Source organism: Anthonomus grandis, chromosome 12 (assembly GCF_022605725.1).
Source record: "Anthonomus grandis grandis chromosome 12, icAntGran1.3, whole genome shotgun sequence".
NCBI classification, from domain to species: Eukaryota; Metazoa; Arthropoda; class Insecta; order Coleoptera; family Curculionidae; genus Anthonomus; species Anthonomus grandis.
The window spans coordinates 13,581,921-13,603,103 of NC_065557.1; the positions used below are offsets into that span (position 1 = coordinate 13,581,921).

Here is a 21,183-nt window from a genome sequence, read left to right on the forward strand (position 1 = left end):
TTGCTTTATACATTCCTAAAATAAAGTATAACTTGCTATGGGTCAAACTATATCTATTGCTTTCTGGAAAATGTTGTCCATATAAGTTATGCAAAAATAAGGACAAAAAAATATGACTGCTAGTAAATTTCTTATTATAACACTCTTAAATAATACATATTTAATGTAGCAAAAGACTTTACCCTAATCCCCAACTACCCTATGAATAAATCACAATTTCCCTTCTCAAAATACACGTCTAGTTAAAAATGACACCGCCATAATAACTTCTGTTCGGAGCAAAAATTTATCACCGCACTATTCTTTGCAGATTCCGGGGGCGACCTGGACCTGACAGATATGGGAGACATCTTAAACGAGCTGGGGGCCTCGTTTCCACCCTTGGAGAGTCCTCCAGTTCATTTTGCCACTGAGAATAACACAGTTGTGACGGCACAAACCGGGTCAACCGCCCTTGTTCCTTGTGTCATCAACAATATCGGTGATGGCACGGTAAGTAGAGGCTCCTGTTTTATATAGGGTTTGATGTTTGTCTCTAATATCTTGTACCTGGATCGGGCTATTGTTTAGAGTGCTTTGGAGATTTTAAATAATGCACTATTATGTATTTTTTGTAAGGCTACGTTAAGGTTGCAGGCTGCAGGCGATAACTTAAGGTTATTAACACATTCTGATTATATATTTTTAAAGGGTCAAATAATAAAAAGAAGTACTCAACAAAATATAAATTTTTATTTTAGTTTTTAAGGTATTTATAATTTTAGTAGCGACTTTTTTATTCAAGACAAAAAAAATCATCGTTGGATTATAAAAACTACTAGTAACTAATATTAATGTGACCACAAAAAAACGCTCTGCATGATGCAACCAGATAAATTTCTTATTGTCATAGGTTTTAAAGTTAAGTATTTTTTTCATATTACAAGCAATAATATGCATTTTTATATTTATAGTTTTAAAGAGAAAATTAAAGTCTAGATTATTTTAGAAATAATCCCAACCTAAGTTTAAAAAATACGGTTATGTCTATAAATAAAATATGGAACTAAGAGAGAACAAGTTTTTCTTGCCTATCAGATAAACGGATTTAAAGATTAAAGATATACATTTTTGGTGTAAGATATTCAGAAAAAAAACTTCAAAGAGTTTAGGTAGGCGTTAAAAGCAAGCTGGTAACATTAAGGCGACAAGGTGAAAGCTGATTCTTTGGCTTTTTTTTGCTTAGATTTTGAGTGGGTGAGTCAAAAAGAGCTATTTTCTCTTTGACCAAGATATGTTAAAGAAGTAGGCCAATAGAGTTTTTCATCATTTTACCTCAATAATTTTTTCTCCAGCCTGGGTATTTATAACATCGACTTAAAAAGAAATTGTCTAAGGATTTGTAATATGAATAAAATGTAATATATATTAATAGTTTTGCAACATTTAGTATAACTTTTGGATTTGGTTAACTTTTCTTTAAACTTAATAAAATACACACTTAATAGCAATTTTTTTACGTATTTTCTATATATTTTTTTTGTGCTCTTTTAGCTGTTAATCTTATTAAGATATCAGGAGAAATAGAGTAAGAGACTCAAAATAGATTTATCTTTAGAGTTATTAACCCTTTACCGGAATTTCGACCAAAGCTGAACATGGTAGGCATTTTTTTTAAATACCCGTCAAATGGCTTTTTACTTTTATTTGGTTAATACCTTTTTTTTTAAGCTATAGAATTTTTTTTAAAATTAGAAATGAACATTTTATGTATCTATAAAAATATGAGTCAAATGATTTTATAAGAAAAAATGCCTACTGAACTCTAGTCAACTAATTATATTTTTCAAATCATCTTTCGAAAGATCAATGAAATTCCAATAAATAGAGTTGTTTTAAAGTCGATTAGATTACCCAAAATTCATAACTATAAGTGTCCATTACTAACATTTCAACTTAGTTTGGACCAATACTAGACATCCATTGGAAGATGTTTGCTGCCTGAGTTAATAGCTGCAACGAATTTGGAATTTACTTATTACATTATAACCTTAATTATGCATAATTTAAATGGATATGATATAATTATCATTCATTATAATAAATATATTCTTTGTTTTTGATACACCTAAAAGAATATGTATTTTTAAACTTCATAATGTTTTAATATAACAACTTTTATTGTTTAAGAATTTTTGGATTGTATCGAAATCGTTTATAAAGGTCTATTTTTGAAGCAACTTAAACAAATGTATTTAACGACTAAAAATCTATTTGTTTACTAATAAATTGAAATTTTCCTGATATAAATGCATTTTGCCTATAAAGCCTCAGAGAGCTAGCAGTAAGCTATTTAATCTATATTCTATGTTATTTTAAAACTTTGGTTCTTAAAGGAGCCTTTGAATTAGTCAGAAGCGATAATGAAAATGATATAAATTATTTACATTTTGGCGGTGCACGCTATATACTACCTGTTAATATATTATAATTATGATAAAAATATTTAAATCTTTAATGGTTAGCTTTTCTCTAACAATTTTTTGTTTTTTTTTCAGTTGTATATTAAAGTTGTAGGTAGTCTTAGCTTATTTTCATTCTTTGTTTATTTAATTTTTTGCCTTTTTCTGTCAATTCTTCTTTTATAAATTTATGGGTATATATCTGTTTTTGTTCTTCTTGTTTTTCGTTATAAAAGTAGACTTATAACCATGTTTATAGTTATACAGCGGAAAAGGGATGTGTTGAAGAATTTTTTTTAAATACAGATTAAAAGTATAAATTAATAATTTAATTGATGTTAAATTTAAATGATTAAATATTAAATTATAGTATAATATGTACACATATATCATGCAGAGCACTTACTTTATAATTTTTTATAATAAAATAGAAGAGAAGCTTTTACTTATTTAATTTTTAGCTTATGGTTTATTTTTAATATATAAATAGAACTGTCCAATTGATGCCAAGTATATTTAAAATTTATTGTGTCAAAAATAGAAGTTTGGTAATTATAACTATATATAAAATCTTATTCATAATATATATTTTACCAAGACAAAAAACAACGATGTTAAGTCACAAGAGAAATACTAAATAATTAAAATTATTATCCAATTGGTCCGATAAATTTAGTGCCTTTCCATTGTCAAAGACCGATTTAATTTTTGGTATACCAAAAAAGAACTTCCTAATGAATTTTACGTTAAAAATATTTAAATTAGCTTCTTCATTGGTCTTTAATTAACTAAAATTCATGAACCGCAACCTTTTAGGATTTTTTTTTCATTAAGCGTTTCAGGGCTCACTGGGGGCTTTTCATTCGTCCTTTGGCCTGTTTTAATTTTAAAAAGGGTTGTGTAAGCAGTACTTTTTTCCTGTTAATTGGGGCAAAGCAGCCTTTCTTGTTTATATTTAGTTGCTTTAGACTTGTAATGAAATTAAGTTTAGACGGTAAAAAAGTTAGTTTATGGTGCTAAGATTAGTTAAGTTATAAAAGCAATAAAAAAGGGTTAAATTTTTATATAAAATGGACTAAAATATTCTATAAAGATGAGAAACTGACTGAAGGCAAAAGTCTTTATCAATTTCTGGAAATAATATAGTTATTGTGAAAGAAGTATTTTAAGAGAGTGTTTAATGCATAATAAATTACTTATTATTAAGATATATAATCTTAGTTACTAATAAAGCCTAATTATCTTTTTTAGCATTACATGATATAGTATATATTAAAAGATTTAAAATTATTTAATTATTTAATAAAAATGAAAAGATTTTCGTATCATACGATAAAAATTTATATGATGCTTTAAATTATCGTAAAATTCCAACATAACTTAAGACAATTTAACGAGATGATTGCTTTGAATATTAAAATATTTATGGAAGTTATGAAAAAAATTAGCTTTTAAAACAAGTTTAAAAAATATCATTTAATAATAAAAATAAAGTAATTTTTTTAGGAAAACCGCTATTTTTTGTCAAAAGTATTTAGGTAACCATCATTTTCCCTTTAGCGTAAAATAAACTTCAACATAAAGCTTTATTATCAGAAGATTGTGACACCAGCAGCGAATGTAAATGACTCAATGAACGCGATGTCAACGTTTTGCATATCTTTAAAAGCCTCACTTTTGGCTTTACTTTCACGCTATTTCGAAGGGAACTTTATTTTTTTATGCCTTAGGCAATTTTTCCTTAATTTATCATATACTCTTAAAGTTTCGGGTCATTATAATATGTAGCAGCTAAAAATCACTGTAGGTTAACAACAAATAATAAACAAATTAATTAAAATCTGTATTATTGCGACGAATTACTATTGAGTTAGTTATTTTGTTGGGTATTATGACACTGTTATAGTAAAAGTCAATTTAAAAAATTCAATCTCATCCGATCAATATTAAAAAAAAATAATAAACATAAATCATATAAAACATAATGATTTTTGACATAACCACAGATTAAACTGGGCTGCTTCCTCAATTTCAGCAAAGGAGCCAATCCCAAAATTACATAAATTAAAGGAAAGTACATTTTTAATGTTAAATACAGATAAATGCATATTTACTTGTTCGGTCTACTTTAATAATACATGGATACATTTGCTAATAAGACAGATAGATCAGGACATTCTTAAAATGAATTGAGCATTTTAAATTTATTTTATTCATATATTTTCTATAATTAAATTTCAATAGGATCATTTCCTTTTATTTTTTTTAATATTAGTATTTTTTTTGATCATTCTCAAAACATTATTAGTCAAACAACCGTCAAAATATAAAAAAAGAATATTAAAATGAATTTTAAAGAATGAGGGAATTTTTTTTTAAAGCAAACAAGAAATTAAAAAAGATAGATATTTTTATAATTTTTTTTTATGTACCTTGATAATGGTGGTACATGTTTCAATATCCTACTAAACTTTCTTTTGAATATTGATATGGAAGAAAGCGAAAAATCTATTTATTGAATAAAAATACCTAATTTGTATTTATGTTTTGGTAGTTAAAACATCGGTTCAAATTGGGTATTTTTATTCATAAAATATGGTTTTTCATTTTTTTCAATTTCAATATTCAAAATGAAGTTAGGTCGAGAGATAATACCTCAGCTACTGAATATATAAAAAAAGCTATTATAACTCAAGTACATTTTTGTATTTAAGATGAATTATTGGACTTAGATTAAATTAAATATAACGAAAGGTATTATTAAAGATTTAAGTTCATATTTCTACTAAACACATGAATAAGTCTATTTTCTTTTTCTTTTCGATAATTAAGCCTATGAGATAGTATTTTCCAGATTGACTTTTACTGTTTTAAATATTTATCAACATTCGTCGAGTTTATTTATTTCTCTTTATGTGCTAGTTCTGATTAAAATTGTTGTTAAAAGTTCTCAGTGATGTTTACATGTTAACATTTTATAATCTTCTTTCAAATGACTTAAGGCAGATTAAAATTTTATAGTATTATTATTACACAATTTATTTTTTGCAAGATAGATAAATTTAAATGTTTAATTGTTATTGTTTTTTTTGTTTGAGTATTATTAGCGTTTAAGGATGTTTCATGATTCCATTATTTACATGCACAAGCAGATGTTGTGTATATTTTTTATAACATTTTGCACGATATGTTTTACCAAATAGAAATATTGTTATTCAAATCTTTTTAAGTGATAATTAATAAATAAAAAATTTAAAAAAATTATAAAATCATAAGTAGAATTTTCTTCATTTAGATTCTTTTAATTTAGATTCCTAGACAAGGATTGGCAATCAACTTAATGTTTTAAAAAATTAACATAAAGGGTTTCAATTTAATGAAGATTACCTTTTTTCATTTGGTTTTTTAAATACGGTTAAAATTTTTTTTTGTTAAATTTATCGGAAAAGTACGAGATGCAAATTTGGACTTACGTAGCACCTCTACCTTAATGTAGTCCTAACTTTTGTTAAGAATCCAATTAACCATTTAATAGAAATAGCGTACGAATGAGTTATATTTTTATACAGTAACAGCCTTGGTACTCTATGAAAATATTTTTTTAATATTATACAGAGTGTGTGAAAGAGCAATGCAAAATCTTGGACAGGTAATAAAGTAGGCTAGTTAGAATCTTTTAAAACAGAATCCCCACTACCATTATCGCCACACCCAAGCATCACGAAAATCTCAATGTGAGGTTCTTTCGACTAAACCATTTTTTTACAAGTAAAGTAACACAAAACTTCTGACCGATACGACCTAAACACTTAAACTGTTATCAATGCTATTGTAATACAAATTATTTAATATATACATTATTGAAGTAATCTTAATATTTAATTTAAAAATAATTTTTTTCTCAAAATCAACTGATTAAAATTTAAAAAAAAAGCTACTTTGATAAGGAGTTTTAATACCGGGGTTATAAGAGCTATAATAAAATAATAAATATTTAAGCTTTACTAAAGTTATGAAATATAAGTATTGGAGCTTTTTATCCTAAAATCACTTTAGAACTCATGGCCTTATAAATTAGCATTTTATTATATAAATTCCCGTATTTTAATTTTTCTCGTAAAAGTGCAAGATTATATTCTAAAAAAATTATAGAATAATTAAAAACTGCAATTTTATACTATAATAATAATGTAGCAAATAATTTAACAAAATATATAAAAAATACCAAATATACAGAACATTAATACTTTGGAATTTACGGTACGTAAATAAATAAAAAATTCACAATCACTAATAGATATACATAAATAAAAAATAAGCTGCCATAAAAAGATAATTCGTAAAACTACCCTTTATTAATTAAGAAAAAAATTATTATAAAAATACACAATGTTGCAAAAGCTTGTCAGGTGCAGTTAGCCTAAAGAGCAACAAAGGTTAACGTATTTGCGTAATCATTTTAAAACACGTTTTTATAAAAATAAATCTTACAACTAAAAGTGTTTCTCTATATTTATATAATAGATTGAGATTTATATAGCTTAAGCCGATCTCTAAAATTAAAAACGAATTTAAAATCGTGCTCTAATTTTAAGTCGCTTATATTTTATACGTTTTGCGTTAAAACCATTCCCCTTATAGCGAGAAAATATTATGAATCTAACCATACCAATTTATATGTAAATATATTTAAATGTAATTTTCTTATATTGTTTTGGCTGGGCACGTCGATTTAAATAAAATTTTGCCGAATGTAAAGCGTCCTTTAAATTACGGTATTTGATAAAGTATAATTAAATACAAATATTAGCAAATTTAAAATGTAATAAATTTTACTTGAATAAATATTGCCACGAATGGTATATCATTATCATTTATGCATGTTGTATACGTATTTAATCTTTATTTAAATTTTGATAAAAGAGATTTTATGATATGCACTTAGTTTTATTAATTGCATCAGATTAGGCCTATTTTATATATGTATATCCTATTTATGATCATTCATTTGTCGATGGTATAAAACCATCATCAAAAATCATCACTAGTATATATTAATTTCTAAAAGACAAAGTATTTAAAAATAATATTTGAATCAATAAAATACCGCAAAATAGTATGTTCCAAATGTGAAGGAACCACTTGGACATTTAAAATCATACAAACTGTATTAAATTAGTCGCTCCTTTAAATAACTTCTTAAATTTAATAGTGATGCAAGAATCATTTAAGCTATTTCCTATAAAAAATTATTTTTAACTACAGGTTTTGAGAAAGTGAAAGCAAATATATACACAAATGTATATACTTAAATTATATACTCTTAAAATATTTTTAATATAGAAAGGCACACACATCTATACTATTACGTCTGGTATTGTTAAATAGAGCATATTTGTTAAAAAAAATTCACAGAGGTATAAAGTGGATAATTCTAGATTTAATAATAACAAACGTCGCAAAGGCTAAAAACCAAACATCTTCGTTTCCTGGATAGGCTACCGAAAGGCCTGTGATGTGATTCCATACCCCGTATATGGTTTCTGAGAGTACTTCTAAACCAGAGCCTAATTCATTTCTTAAAACAGAGATTAGCATGCTGGAAAACCTCACCAAGCATAACCGTAGTAAATTCAAGCTTTACAATAGAAAGTATTAAGATTTATAAAGGAATATTCCAGGAAGATCGTTTAAGTCCTATTTGGTTCTGTCTGACCCTAAATCTACTAAGCAGCATGTTAGAGGAAAGTACCTATAGCTATGTTAAATCGAGAAGGTCATATCTCAGATTAAATCACCTCCTGTTCATGGATGACCTAAAATGTCTTGCTGCAAGTCCTCAACAAGTTCAAAGCCTCAACAACTCGAGCTTTAGTCGGTCTATAAAAATGTCTTTTGAACTCGAAAAATGCGGGTTTCTTCATGTTAAAGCTAAAAAAGTAGTTTATTAGACTACAATGATTTCTATATTCCTTTCCGCTAAAACTTAATGAAAAATGTAAATATCTAGGAATAAAACAAAGTTTAAGTGTAGATCACATGGAAGAAAAAAGCCTGGTAAAGAATATCCCTAAGGAGGCGCCCGAAATTATTTTATAAAAGTTACCTGTGCTCTTGCGCAAAAATCGCAACAATGCGGTACAAGTACTGCCAGCGATCACGTACAGTCCTCCGACTAATATTAAGAGAATAAATAGATGTATAAAAACAACGCTTATACAGTACCGAGGTCACCCTAATTCATCGTTCTACAGAATTAACTTACCTAGAAATTAAGAATGAAGAGGTCTAAGAAGCCTTAAATACGCACATGATAAAGTATTGGAATATATATACTCACCTTAAAACTTATTCATACCCAGTTTACAATCCAATTATTGCAAATCACAACAGACTTTTTCTTCCTAATTTGGCTGAAGAGGAAGCACCTGCTAAAGAAAATAATAATTATTACACAGAAATAAGAAAACTATCAAAAGAAAAAGAACTAGATTGGAGGTATGCTGCAGCACTAGATGGTAATGAGGTTGATTTTAATTTATCTGTAATGTGCCTAATACGCAGTAACTTAATATTATAAGCAAAAGGACATATCACAATCATAAAAGATCAGGTTGCTTGTACCAAAAATTATAGTACATATCAATTGACTACTTACTGACAAATTTCGACTTTATTAGGAGAAATCAGAAAACATACAGCATGTAACAATAAAGTGCTCGTACTACCAGAGATTACAGAATTTGACACGATGACGTGGAAAAAGTTATGCACCCATCATTATGCAAAAAAAGAACCAATTAGAGACATGGTCCTGTACTATAAATATAATCCCAAAGAATGTCTCGAAAATATAAACGCGAAAACTGATGAGAATGAGTTACGATTCCTCGCATAGTTATCTCCGCTAGTGATCTTGTAGAGACTCACTTTAAAAAAGAGTTGTAAAACCTTAATATCTTTATAAACAAATAGAATATACTCTGTTTACAGGGTATAACTGTTCCGAGCTAAAAGCGATACCAACCAAGACATCTTCTGGAAAAAAATTATAATATTAATAATAAGAAGAACTTACTAACAGTAACCAAGCATGTTAGGCAGAATAAAAGAAACCTTTTGGTAGCTTCGATAGACATTTACAAATTTTGGACATTTACAAAATGAATGCCAAAGTTGTAAACTATTTGTTATTGCTTATGGGAAAATGACAAAGTTGCCTGTCGCTCAAAGTTGGATCAACCAGCTACACAACAAAAGCATTAAGAGTTTGGGGTCATATCTTGTAGCCGCTTTGGTTCTGCTTAGCATTAGAGTTAGCCAAAGGATACATTGTCATGTTAGTCGGAATCCCTAGAACTATCATTAACCATCTAGTGTATATGAACGACCCAAAAAATTTTTGCAGCTAAGGATGATTATTTAAAAAGCCAAATAAAACATAAAACCTTATTCGAAGGAATAAGTCATTTTATGTGAAGCCCACAAACCCTAGAACTCCGTTGCTCTATCGACTGACAAACATATATAAACTCGGATATATAGTAGTCTCAGTATCAACTGTAGGCTCTTTTACGGATTCGTCATGTTATTCATTACCAGCTTGGATCAACAAGGTAGAACACTAATTTTTAACATAAGTTATTCAAGTAAAAATTCAGTTGATTTTCCAATTTAATCTCCAATCTCGATAGGAGCGAACTTGATTTTTCTAAATGCAAAAAAACCTTTTTCCAAGTATCCTATCTAAAGATTGCATATGATTGAATACATGGAAAAATATTTATCTAAATTATCTAAGCTTAAAATTTGGAAAAAACTTTCATGCATAGATAATTTATTAAATTTCTCATAAAATCCAGCATATTCACATGAATCTGCTGCTTTTAAGAGTTTCCTCTATTCACCTTTTAAAATACCACTTTCAAAAACAGATAACTGCGAATATTAACGGTTTTCGAATTAACCTAATAATTAAATTATTTTTTGAAATAAGGATAACATGTCTGATATCATGATACACAGTTTAAAATTCCATTAGATAATTGAATTTTATTGTAGTTGTTGCCAATTGTAGGGCTACTGTACCCAAATAACTTATCTAACTTATTTGGGTACAGTATCCCTACAATTGGCTAAATTTTTTATAAACGAAAGTTTTTCCATTTTGTCTAAAACTTCCAACACTTTTTATAATTATTACGTCTTTAGTGTGAAATAAAAAGAAAGTGTGGCAGGCTTATGACTTCAAATAAAACTGGTTTTATTTCAGAAGAATTGGAGGAATTGTCGTCGTTTCGGCCTTTATTTAGACCATCTTTAGGGCCTATTCTATTTAAACAGAAATTTTTCGTAAGTTTTATTTTAAATCCTAAGCCTGCGATAATTTATTTCCACTCTTTATAATCATTTGATTAACACTAAAGGCAAGAGAGATATCTTAAATAAATCGGAAGTCTATTTACACTAGGGTATTGGAACACTTAAGCCTGCATATTAAATATATAGACGCTGACGTCGCGGAAACATAATCAGCTTTTGCTAACCATATCCTATCTCTAGGATATGCTACTACTATACATGAGAATGTGAAAGTATAACGTGAGTGTGCTAAAGGTAAAAAGTTAGACCTTCTAGAACAATAAAAAAAAATTAAGCCAAAAAACGTTTAGTGCTTAATTGTGTAAACGACATTTTTAACTTTGAAACCCAGTTGATTTTTAATAATTTGACCTTGCCTTCAGATTCTACTTAAATAAAGCAAGTCAATTTAAAGCTTTTTTTTTAGAGCTATGTATTGGGAATCTGAAAGGGAGTTACAAAAAAGAACTAAAAAATCTGCAAATTTATTTCAGCTCAGTTTAACATCTACTGCATCAGGCATTCGTATCCATAGATCAACAACTGACTCCTCTAAACCTCGCACAATACGACGTACCTAAAAAAGAAAATAAAGATTAATACAAACATCTTAAGACGTACTGCAAATAAAAACATCTACATTAAACATATACATCCGTATAATACTCTCATAAAGTTAACGCTAGTCATTTAGCATAATATTTAATTATAAGTCTGTAGACTAAGGAAATTATGAGAACTATACAGGACAAGAGAATGGCAACTAAAAACTATCGCACGCATACATATACTTAAGCAGGATGTACCAAACGATAGATGCAGACTCTGCAATGATAAACCAGAGATCATTTAGCACCTGAAAGCAGGCTCTTACCTCGATTCAAGGAATTACAAACAATCACTTAATAATAAAAAAATATGAAACTATCGATAATTGCCCATATACTGTGATATTTAACAAAGTAGAGAGTAGAAGATCATAACGTATAGGCGGCAAGGAACAATGTTAAAAAAAAATTACAAAACACATCGATTTAGCATTTCAATTACAGGCCATCCATAAATTCAGAGCAGTGACCTACTGCTTAGAAGTACTGATTAGATGTGCGTATATTAAACATAAATAATAAATTATCAAAATACTTTGCTTCGTATTTATTATAGTTACACATTCATATTATATTAACACTTTAACATAACTTATAACAATATTATTAATAATAACACTAATAATTATATTAAAATAAATCGAAAAAAAAATTAAGCGAATTAAACTAAATTAATTTATTTACGAAATCAAGTGACAGAAATGATATTTGCGTCTGTCCTTAATATTGTAAAAATATTTTTAATTAAATTATCATTTGATAAAACATATATTTTTAAATTTAAATACAGTAAACCCAAGTAGTTGCTGCGAGAGGATGTGGCTTTTGAGCACTAAAAGGTTTCTACGAACTTAATGATCAAGAACTTTTTAGACTTAATCTTTTTTTTGTAATATTTATTTATCATTAGAAATATAAAATTATAATATTTTTTACACTGCTCGTAATTAACTCTTAGTAAAATAATCTACATAATATTCACGGATATGTATCCATGTCAAAATGTCAAGGTATGCATCTATATCATGGATTCAGACGTTTGGAAAATGTATATATTAATGTTGGCACCCAATAATTTGATTAATTCACTGTAAAACCTTGCCTTTAGTGGTTTAATTAAGGCCCATTTGTTTTGATGTTTTAATGAAAGAATTGCATAGACATTTTTATTATCACCTATAAAAACATTAGTTTCACTTATGATGAAGATAAGAAGGTATTTCATTAAGAATCTCATTAAAAGTTCTTTAAAAATGAAAATAGCAAAGGGTTATATTAAGATCGCTACAAAACATCAGAGAATTTGTATTTTTAAAAATTAAATTATTAGTATAAATGAAATTTATTTGTCACTGAAAAAAAGTACTAATCACTTTTACAATGCGCTTACTCAATCTTGATGAATATGCTTAAAAAACTGAATATTTTAATTAATTTTACTTTCCCCGGTTTAAAATTATATTTTCTTTAAAGTAATCCATTTGGCAAAAAGAATATTCTTTATTTTTTAAATCAGTTGTATTTTCAGGTCTCATGGATCAGAAGAAAGGATTATCATCTGCTTACGGTGGGCTTAGCGACTTACAGTAGCGACGACAGATTTCAAGCCATTCACCTGCAGCATTCGGAGGTAAATACGACTTTAAAATTTTAAAGTTTTCATTGGATTTTCTGTTTCCGGTTTTACCGAGCATTTCATAGCTAGGTGATTTTTTTATATAAGTCTTAACGTGGTTAAGAATATTTTTTGTTGAAAAATTGTCTTTTTGAAATATAAAGTATAGTTAAACAAAAAACTTAATGTTGTGGTAATTTTATTTAGCATGAAAATTATGTTAAAATGGTGTATTTGAATTAAAACTTATTTTTACCAAGTACATAGTTTAAATACGTTCCCTTTCTAGTAATACGTTATTTAAAGGTCGTCACAAGGCAACATCGTTTTCCAAACGTCAGGTAAATCGAAAAAGATAAAAAAATAAATAAATAGAGACAAAGTGGGGCATAACACTTACCTCTGCTTAGGCAGTAAAGGAATTAAGAAAACTTGTTTTGGTTGAGGTATTGGAAAAAAGTAAAAAAAAAAAAACTTTGTGTTGCAAATATTTGTCCTCTATAAACTGATCTACTTAGTTTTCGCAAAAAAAGTAACATATTATATAAGAATTTTAAGCCTTCTACTTGTATGTAATTTAGGTTAAGCCCGCGCATAACAGGTTTGTTTTATATACAACGATATCAGTAATTTTATCTTTTTTATCATAAAAAATTTAGTGAATTAATATCTGGACTTCTGTCACGGTAACGTATAATATATTTGCAGTTCACTTTCAAAACAGATCTCCTTGTACATTAAAAAACAGTTTTTTCTTTTAAAAAAAGGACCTTATCTCCTTCTAACTTATCGATTTTAATTCCCACGAATTTCTGCAACTAGCGTTGAAATTACCTCTACAAATTCGTTGTCCCCAGGCGTTTTAAGATAAAACGTTCAATAAAATACTCTCCCTTATCCGACTTTATCCAATAAATCATATAATCTGCAGACTCTTTTTAAAATCCGTGAAAAACATCAGAAAGACGGGGCTCATTCCCCAGATGTTTTAAGTTAGATTCTTTTTCTCGAAATATCTTAAATATTAAGGTGCAATATGTTCGAGGTGTGAAGCCTGATAAAAGTGTAGCGTCTCAGAAAATGTGTCTATTTTATTACCATGTTTTTAAGATTTTATATATAAAAAATAAAATTATAGTTTTTTTTATGTAAAATAATAGTTGAGGCCCTAAGGCTAGAATCATAGCGATAATATAAATATGTAAGCGAGAATGTAAATATGTATAATATGATGTATAAGAATTGTTTTTTTGAGGATTATCACAGCTTGAATAATAAAAAGTACCAAAAACTTACCATTAAATTAACAGTTACTTTTTACAATTATTTATTATACAGATCGATGTAGATAAAGAATTTTCATCAAATTTCTTGGAAAATTCCAGTAATTATTAATATTTCTGATTAAAGAAATTACAGTAATGATAAAAACCAATTAATAAAAAAATTAAAAAAAATGCATTTAAATTAAATTAAGTTCTTATTTATTAAAATGTAAATTTTTTCGTCATAGTTTAATATATTTTACTTATTTTATATTAATTTAAAACCTCAAAATCTCGTGAAAATTTGTTGAAATATGCCGTTACAGGTTATATTATTTTATTTAGATTTTTTAAATTTATTCGCCAGAGAAAAACGTAAAAATTACGAGACGTCTAGTTAAGAAGAAAACACAAAAAACTTAGTATACCTCTCACATTCTGGGTGCTTTAGGAAAACAATTTGCATTTGTATTTTTTCAAATTAAAATATTAATTTTTAAAATTCAGTATAAGCTTTCACTCTTTCTTATTTCTAGTCATGTGTTAAACAAGAAAACAAAGAAAAGTATAACACCTATATTGTATGCTTCAGGAAAATAAAATACTTTCTCAATTATTTCTAATTAAATATTTATTTAAATTATGATCAACTGACTTCAAATATAAGTTATGTCCCAGATGAAACTTTTTTTTTATTCCCAAGTTACCATTTTTGCCTCTCTAAAACCCAACAAGTCGATTTTTTATCATTCCGCTCTCTTTTTCAGACTTAATTGCCTGCCTACAAAATCAGAAAATGTTATTTTAATCTCGGATAAATTAATAATGACATCTCATGTTATCACCAATAGTAATCTTATTTTAATTAACACAAATATTTAAAATTTCGCTTTTCACCAAGTAAATATCAAATTAAATAAAGCTACCACAAACAGAATCTTACGTGATATTAAATAAATATTAAAAAAAAAAAATATTTATTCCTTTATAATTTTTTTTAGGTTTCCTGATTAAAATGTACTCAAATATATTGTTAAAATTTTATTTTTTGGTAGATGTTTTTAGGAACAACCATCTGACAAAAGTGTGGGAGTATTTAAACTAGACTAAAAACTCAATTTTATATCTTAAAGTTGAGGTATGTATTTATTTCTTTATATTTTTTTTATAATTATGATATATGTTTAATTTACTTATAAATAATTTACAATATTAAATACAAGTATTTAAAATATCGTATTATAAGATTTATATTTTAGCTTGGCAAAAAATTATATAATCATTACGTTGAAAGCCTAAGGCTATATATCAAATTTCAATTTAACTTGAGTGCCAATTTTAGTTTTTATAATTATTTTGTGAAAAAAATATATAAAAATGTAAAATGTGTCATGTTCGTGTCATTTGGTGAACAAATAAAGACAGAAAATAATATTTATGAGATGCCTCAGAAAGAAAATATAATTTAAAAATATATTGTATGTTTTTTTGATATGATAAACCGAAGTTCAAATGAACGTATATTACGGTTTTATCAGAGTTGCTTTTTTCTTTCATTTCATTCTAGATTCTTAAAACGTCGCTTAAAGAAAATTTCCTTTTTTTAGTTACTAGCAGAAACAACACGAAAGAGTGTAGTAGGTAAAACCAACCCTCATTAATGATTATTGAACAAATTAGTGTATTACATTAAACAAAGACTATTAAATTAATTGATTACATCGTTTGGTTTAATGTTTAGCTAGAGGATTAAAATGTGGTTTCAAACGCACAAATTGATCTAAATTATAAACTTTTGTTATTTTCTTTGGCTTGTGGGATAAATATTTTAAGCCAAAAGGTCAAAGCTAAAAAGGCATTGTCTCTATAATAGCCTTAAATATAATAACAAATTTTATTCACACAATAGCATTTTTGTTTCTGGCCTCTGTGTCTACTACAAGTCATGGAACTCGTGCTATTTGATGGTTCGGCAACTCGCCGAAGCACCTCTTCTTCAAATTTGATCGTTCTTACGGTTCGGGCAACTCCAGTATCATGCATCTTTGTCTTAAGCATGCCTGTGTCAGCGAGCCGCCGATGAACCGCAAAAAACTTTTTGTATTTAGGATGCTGTCGTTCGGGATAACGTTCATGATACAACCGCGATGCTGCTCGTGCTCAGTTTGTTGCTCCGTATGCGAAATACATATCCGCCAATTCTTGGTTGGTAAAGTTTTCCATGGGCAATAAATGTTTAAAAATTGTAAGCTTTAAAATTTTTCAACATGACATTGAGAATTGACTTTGATAAGCGTTGATTTTAAACCATTGTTGTTATGGTATCATGTACAAACGGTAAAAATATATATAAAAAATAAATAAATAAAAAAATATATAATAAATTATAAATGCAGCAGATCCTATTTAAGTAATTAATTTGTTTTTAAATTTTAACGCATCTTAGGGCCGTAGTGGCGTAGTGACACATTTCCGGACATGGGTTCCTATTCTCAAATGGATTTTACTGTTGCACTGAACAACCCCTAGAAGTGATCCCATAGTTCTGAAACACCCTGTATATCATTATCTATCATAATATTAATTTAACTTATTGATGTTAGAATTTTAATTCAAATAAAAAGTAGAAAAAATCATCTATTATTTCCAAGTCTGCAGGAACATTTTCTTGTTGCAAATAACATTATTTTTTAGAATTAAAATACAATAGATATTGATATATCTTGGCACGAGGAATTCACAATTAATAACTCCAGGTTTTTTAATAATTTAATATATTTCTTATTGGTAATTATTTAACATGTTAACACAAAACATTTGTTTACTATTATAAATTGTAAATAAAAACAATAACAAACTATTCATTTGCTTCTTGAAATTGTTTTTCTTTTGTTTTTCACAACTATAGATAGTAAATTTAAACATCAAAAATAAATGTAATTATATATACAAAGATTTAAGATGTACTTACCTAATACTACCTGAGCATTTATTCATTCTTCTTGAACATTTTCTCTCGTTTTTCACATTTTGACTTGTTAAGATACTAGAAAATAAAATGTAATCTTATAATGGTTATATTACAGTTTAATTTTAAAAAATGGTTCTTTTAAAAACTTATGAAAATGAAGCAGAAACGTGAAAAATTTGATTTGTGTAAAAGAGTGACGACTTGACTGTCAATTACGAAAATATCGATATGAGCTGTTCCAGTGTTGGTAGTGCCGCCCTTTTTAGTCAGTGAAACTATTAGTTGTCAAGTATTAAAAATAAGGTATCCCAAACGTGCTTCATTGACGTCTCTTTTACTTCACTTTCTCTATAAGTCTTTTGTGAAACCTAATCAACACTCATGGTGATGCTGAAATGGGTTTTTTTTTGCTTAGTTGACTGTACTACAAGACAAAAAAAGGTTAAAATCTTTGATATTCTATTGCACAGCAATGGCTTAAAAAATCATATTTGAAAAATAAATAACAGAATTCCTTTTTGTGAAAAAAAGTGCGGCCCTTGCTAAGGGACGGAATTGATGTGTAAATATATGTAGGGTTTTCTATGTTGTCTAGGGTTTGTTGATGGTAATGAAAAGTCCGGTGCGGGATTTTCAAAGTATTTAATAAAATAATTAAGAAAACTATTGCACAAAAGAGTTTGGAGTAGACTTTAACTGTTAACTGATATGGTAAATCGCGTCACATCCCTATGTCGAGCGGCTTTAAAACACTTATAATAACTCGTCTCACGTCTTATAATAGAAAAGGAAAAGGATGCAGCCACGTCTTACTGATCCTGACCTTAACCCGTCTTTTCGTCTTTTTTACGTCTTTCCGTCTTAATGTTAGGGACACGCCCTACGTCTTTTAAGATTTTCCCGAAAACGCGGCTATTTCGGAACCTTCAAGAAGACTGTCCCACTGATGTCCCCTTTCGTCATTGCCGATGTCACCGTTAAAGTAAAAACTGCCACCTAATCATAACACATCGATAAGGAGCGTTCACGGAGCCTGAATGAGATCATTGTTTATTGAAATGGATTTCGAAAGAAAAATAATATTATACGTATAAATTAAATAACTACGAACCTAAAACTAATTTATTCTACATATATTAACCTGAAAACAAAAGTATAAGAGTCCGATGACTTTTTTAAAATTTATATATATTAAGCCTTAAACCTTGCTGTATTCACATTTTTGAACAACAACAACAATTGTTGATTTTGATTTTATATTATATATATTTTTATTTATATAAAGTAAATATTATTAATTTGAGAAATATGTAGTCCATGTCCAGTCACATATGTTAAACATATTTTTATCCTCCTGGGACCCGGACATGTTTTTGTTAAGTTAGGGTTGTGAGGCTTTTAAATATAATAAAAAATACATAAATAAACATTGTTTACTAATAACTTTTTTTATTTTTTTTCTTATTTTGACAGATACATGACGTCCAATAAAATGGACACTGGGTCTTAACCTAAACAAAAATTCCTAATATATAAATTTTTTCAATAACATTTCAGTCTAAACCTATGAAAACGCAGAAAATAAATGTAACCTTAAATTTATTTGCTATGGAACTCCATGAAACAGTTTCTGTTGCCAGTAATGTACAAAAATGTATTGCATGTATTACAAAAAAACATGGTTTTTTTGGCACATGAGTCATTTTTACATTTAACCGATTTTTTTAAGTCTGTGGCAATTCCTGGAAAGTGTTGTTTCCGTTTTCTTTCGGTGCCTAATGATGATGACGGTGAATCGACAAAGAAATTTTTCCTCAGGATTTCTTCTAGTACCAACACCTCGGATGTTTTCTTGAGATTCACTTTGTGAGTTGGGTGTATTTGTCAAAAGTTGAGTGGCAATTTCAATTTCAAAATCTAAATATTGTTGTATTTTGCGTGAAGGGATTTTAAATATTTTTTTATCTCTTCAATAAAAAATCCATGAGTTAGCCATTGCTAGATCAAAGAAATGGAAAATGACTCTTACAGTCCATTTTTTTTATCTGTCTCGAATTCTATAATAGCTAATCATTCGGTCTATCAAGTCTATTCCTCCCATAAAATCGTTGTTTTTAGCAACAATGTAAGGTCTTTTAACCTGAATGTATTTAGAGTCTTTCTTAGACCACCTTTTACACTCATCGCTAGGTTGAATTCCTAGAGCGGTAGATGCCAAAAGTACAGGTTACAGATCATAGCATTGTACAACTACTATTTCGCCATCTTGTCTTACAATTTGTTCCGAGCTACCTCTACCTATCTTGGCCATCATTTTTAGTTAAATTGAAGTTAAATTTGCTGCCGCTGGTACACCAAATTTAATATTGGTTCCAGTACAATATTTGGCTTGTTGACAAAGATATTCGAGATGTGGTATTTTTGTTAGACCTGCGTACCTCTTCAGCGATGCTGCCATCAATGACGATTTTAAGGTTACTTCTTATAGCAAAAAATCTATCTCGAGTCATTGTATCTGCAATAGCTGAAACTTAAGTGGTTTTTGAACAGTACATTCTGATTTTAGGATATTTTAGACAGGACAAACAAACTATCCAAAAAAAATTTTTAATCTTATTAAAAGTTAATTTAAGAGATACACCTTCAATGTACAACGTTCAACGTACCTTGTATTTGTGCAATCACACCCTTTTTGGAATAACTTATCTTCAAAGTACATGGCTAAATACGATTTTGCAGTCCAATCGTACCGGAGCTCTACGCTACATTCACTAGAGGGGCCTTCAACATTTGGAGGTGCAAAAGTATCATCTCTTCTCCAAGACCTTCGCTTTAAAGGATCCACAGATTGCTTGGCCATTTTTAAGTTTTCTCTCAGGACACTAAGAGGCATTCTATCTTCTTCTTCTTCCTCCTCACTGCTGCTTACTAGTTCTTCATTAATTATTTCTTCTTCTCTCCCCATTAAATTATCCGTAGTTTGAATTTCTTTTTCAATGTCAGAGTCATCATTTCCAATTATTTTTAGTGTTTGCTCCAATTTTTCGTCATCTTCTCCTGGCTGAAGCACTCTTTGATTGCCAAAAATTCCTAAAATAAAGTTTATAACTTAATTTAAAATGTGCATGAGATAGACCCAATGTCCATTTAAATGGACGCGAGTAACTTAGGGTAATACAAAACTTATTTAATTTTTTTATTTTTGTAATGTTATTTAAATTTGTTTATTAAACATTTGCAAATAAAAACTTTCATCAAAATCATTACAAAACGTTAAAAAAAGAGGCTACATACCATCATAACGAGAACCACGTGCAGCCGCCATCACAACAGAAAACAAACAACTGATTCCCAGCACATGTGCACAATTAAAGTCGACCGAATCGGACTGGGCGGCAGCACCGAAGTATCCAACGTAGTGAATGCGAGGTCTAAGCTGCTTAAATAATAAATTAACGAAACTGGAAACATAAAACTGGCATGTCCATTTAAATGGACGCTAGGTCCCAGGAAGTTAAGATTAAACGAAAAACATGTTTTCTAGGAAATACACTTTATTAGATGTTGAAAATATTCAACATGAACTTTTTGATAATATACCAATTTATTTAAAAACTTTCTTTAGTTAAAAGACTATTATTACTAATAGTTAGGTATTATTACGCATTATTACGCAGGTATTATTACGCCATGTTTCGACTCTCATTTAAAATTTAAAATGTTTGGGCTTATCTAAATGCACTATTCATTTTAAGTTTTTTAAACCTTTGAGGTGGTAAAAACCCGGAAATCTGGGGATCTTGCTTGTCATTTTGTGCTTTTTTCTCTCAATTTACTCTTGCTGAAAAACCGTGGTTAAATCCTCGGCTACTTTTCTACCCCGTACATTAAATTAAGTTTAATTTTTTCGTTTTAAGTTTTT

At 28.2% G+C, this 21,183-nt stretch overlaps 1 protein-coding gene across 5 annotated transcripts in view; it reads left to right on the top strand.

The window, feature by feature from the left end:
* Positions 1–21,183, top strand: part of LOC126742702 (zwei Ig domain protein zig-8-like) — a 389,553-nt gene that overhangs the window by 289,869 nt on the left and 78,501 nt on the right. For 3 of the 5 annotated variants that reach the window (XM_050449474.1, XM_050449476.1, XM_050449478.1), the window contains 2 exons: positions 311–492; positions 12,927–13,040. In XM_050449474.1, the coding sequence (XP_050305431.1) occupies positions 311–492; positions 12,927–13,040 (296 nt within the window). The remainder of the gene's footprint in view (positions 1–310; positions 493–12,926; positions 13,041–21,183) is intronic. The other 2 variants (XM_050449475.1, XM_050449477.1) reach the window with 1 other exon arrangement.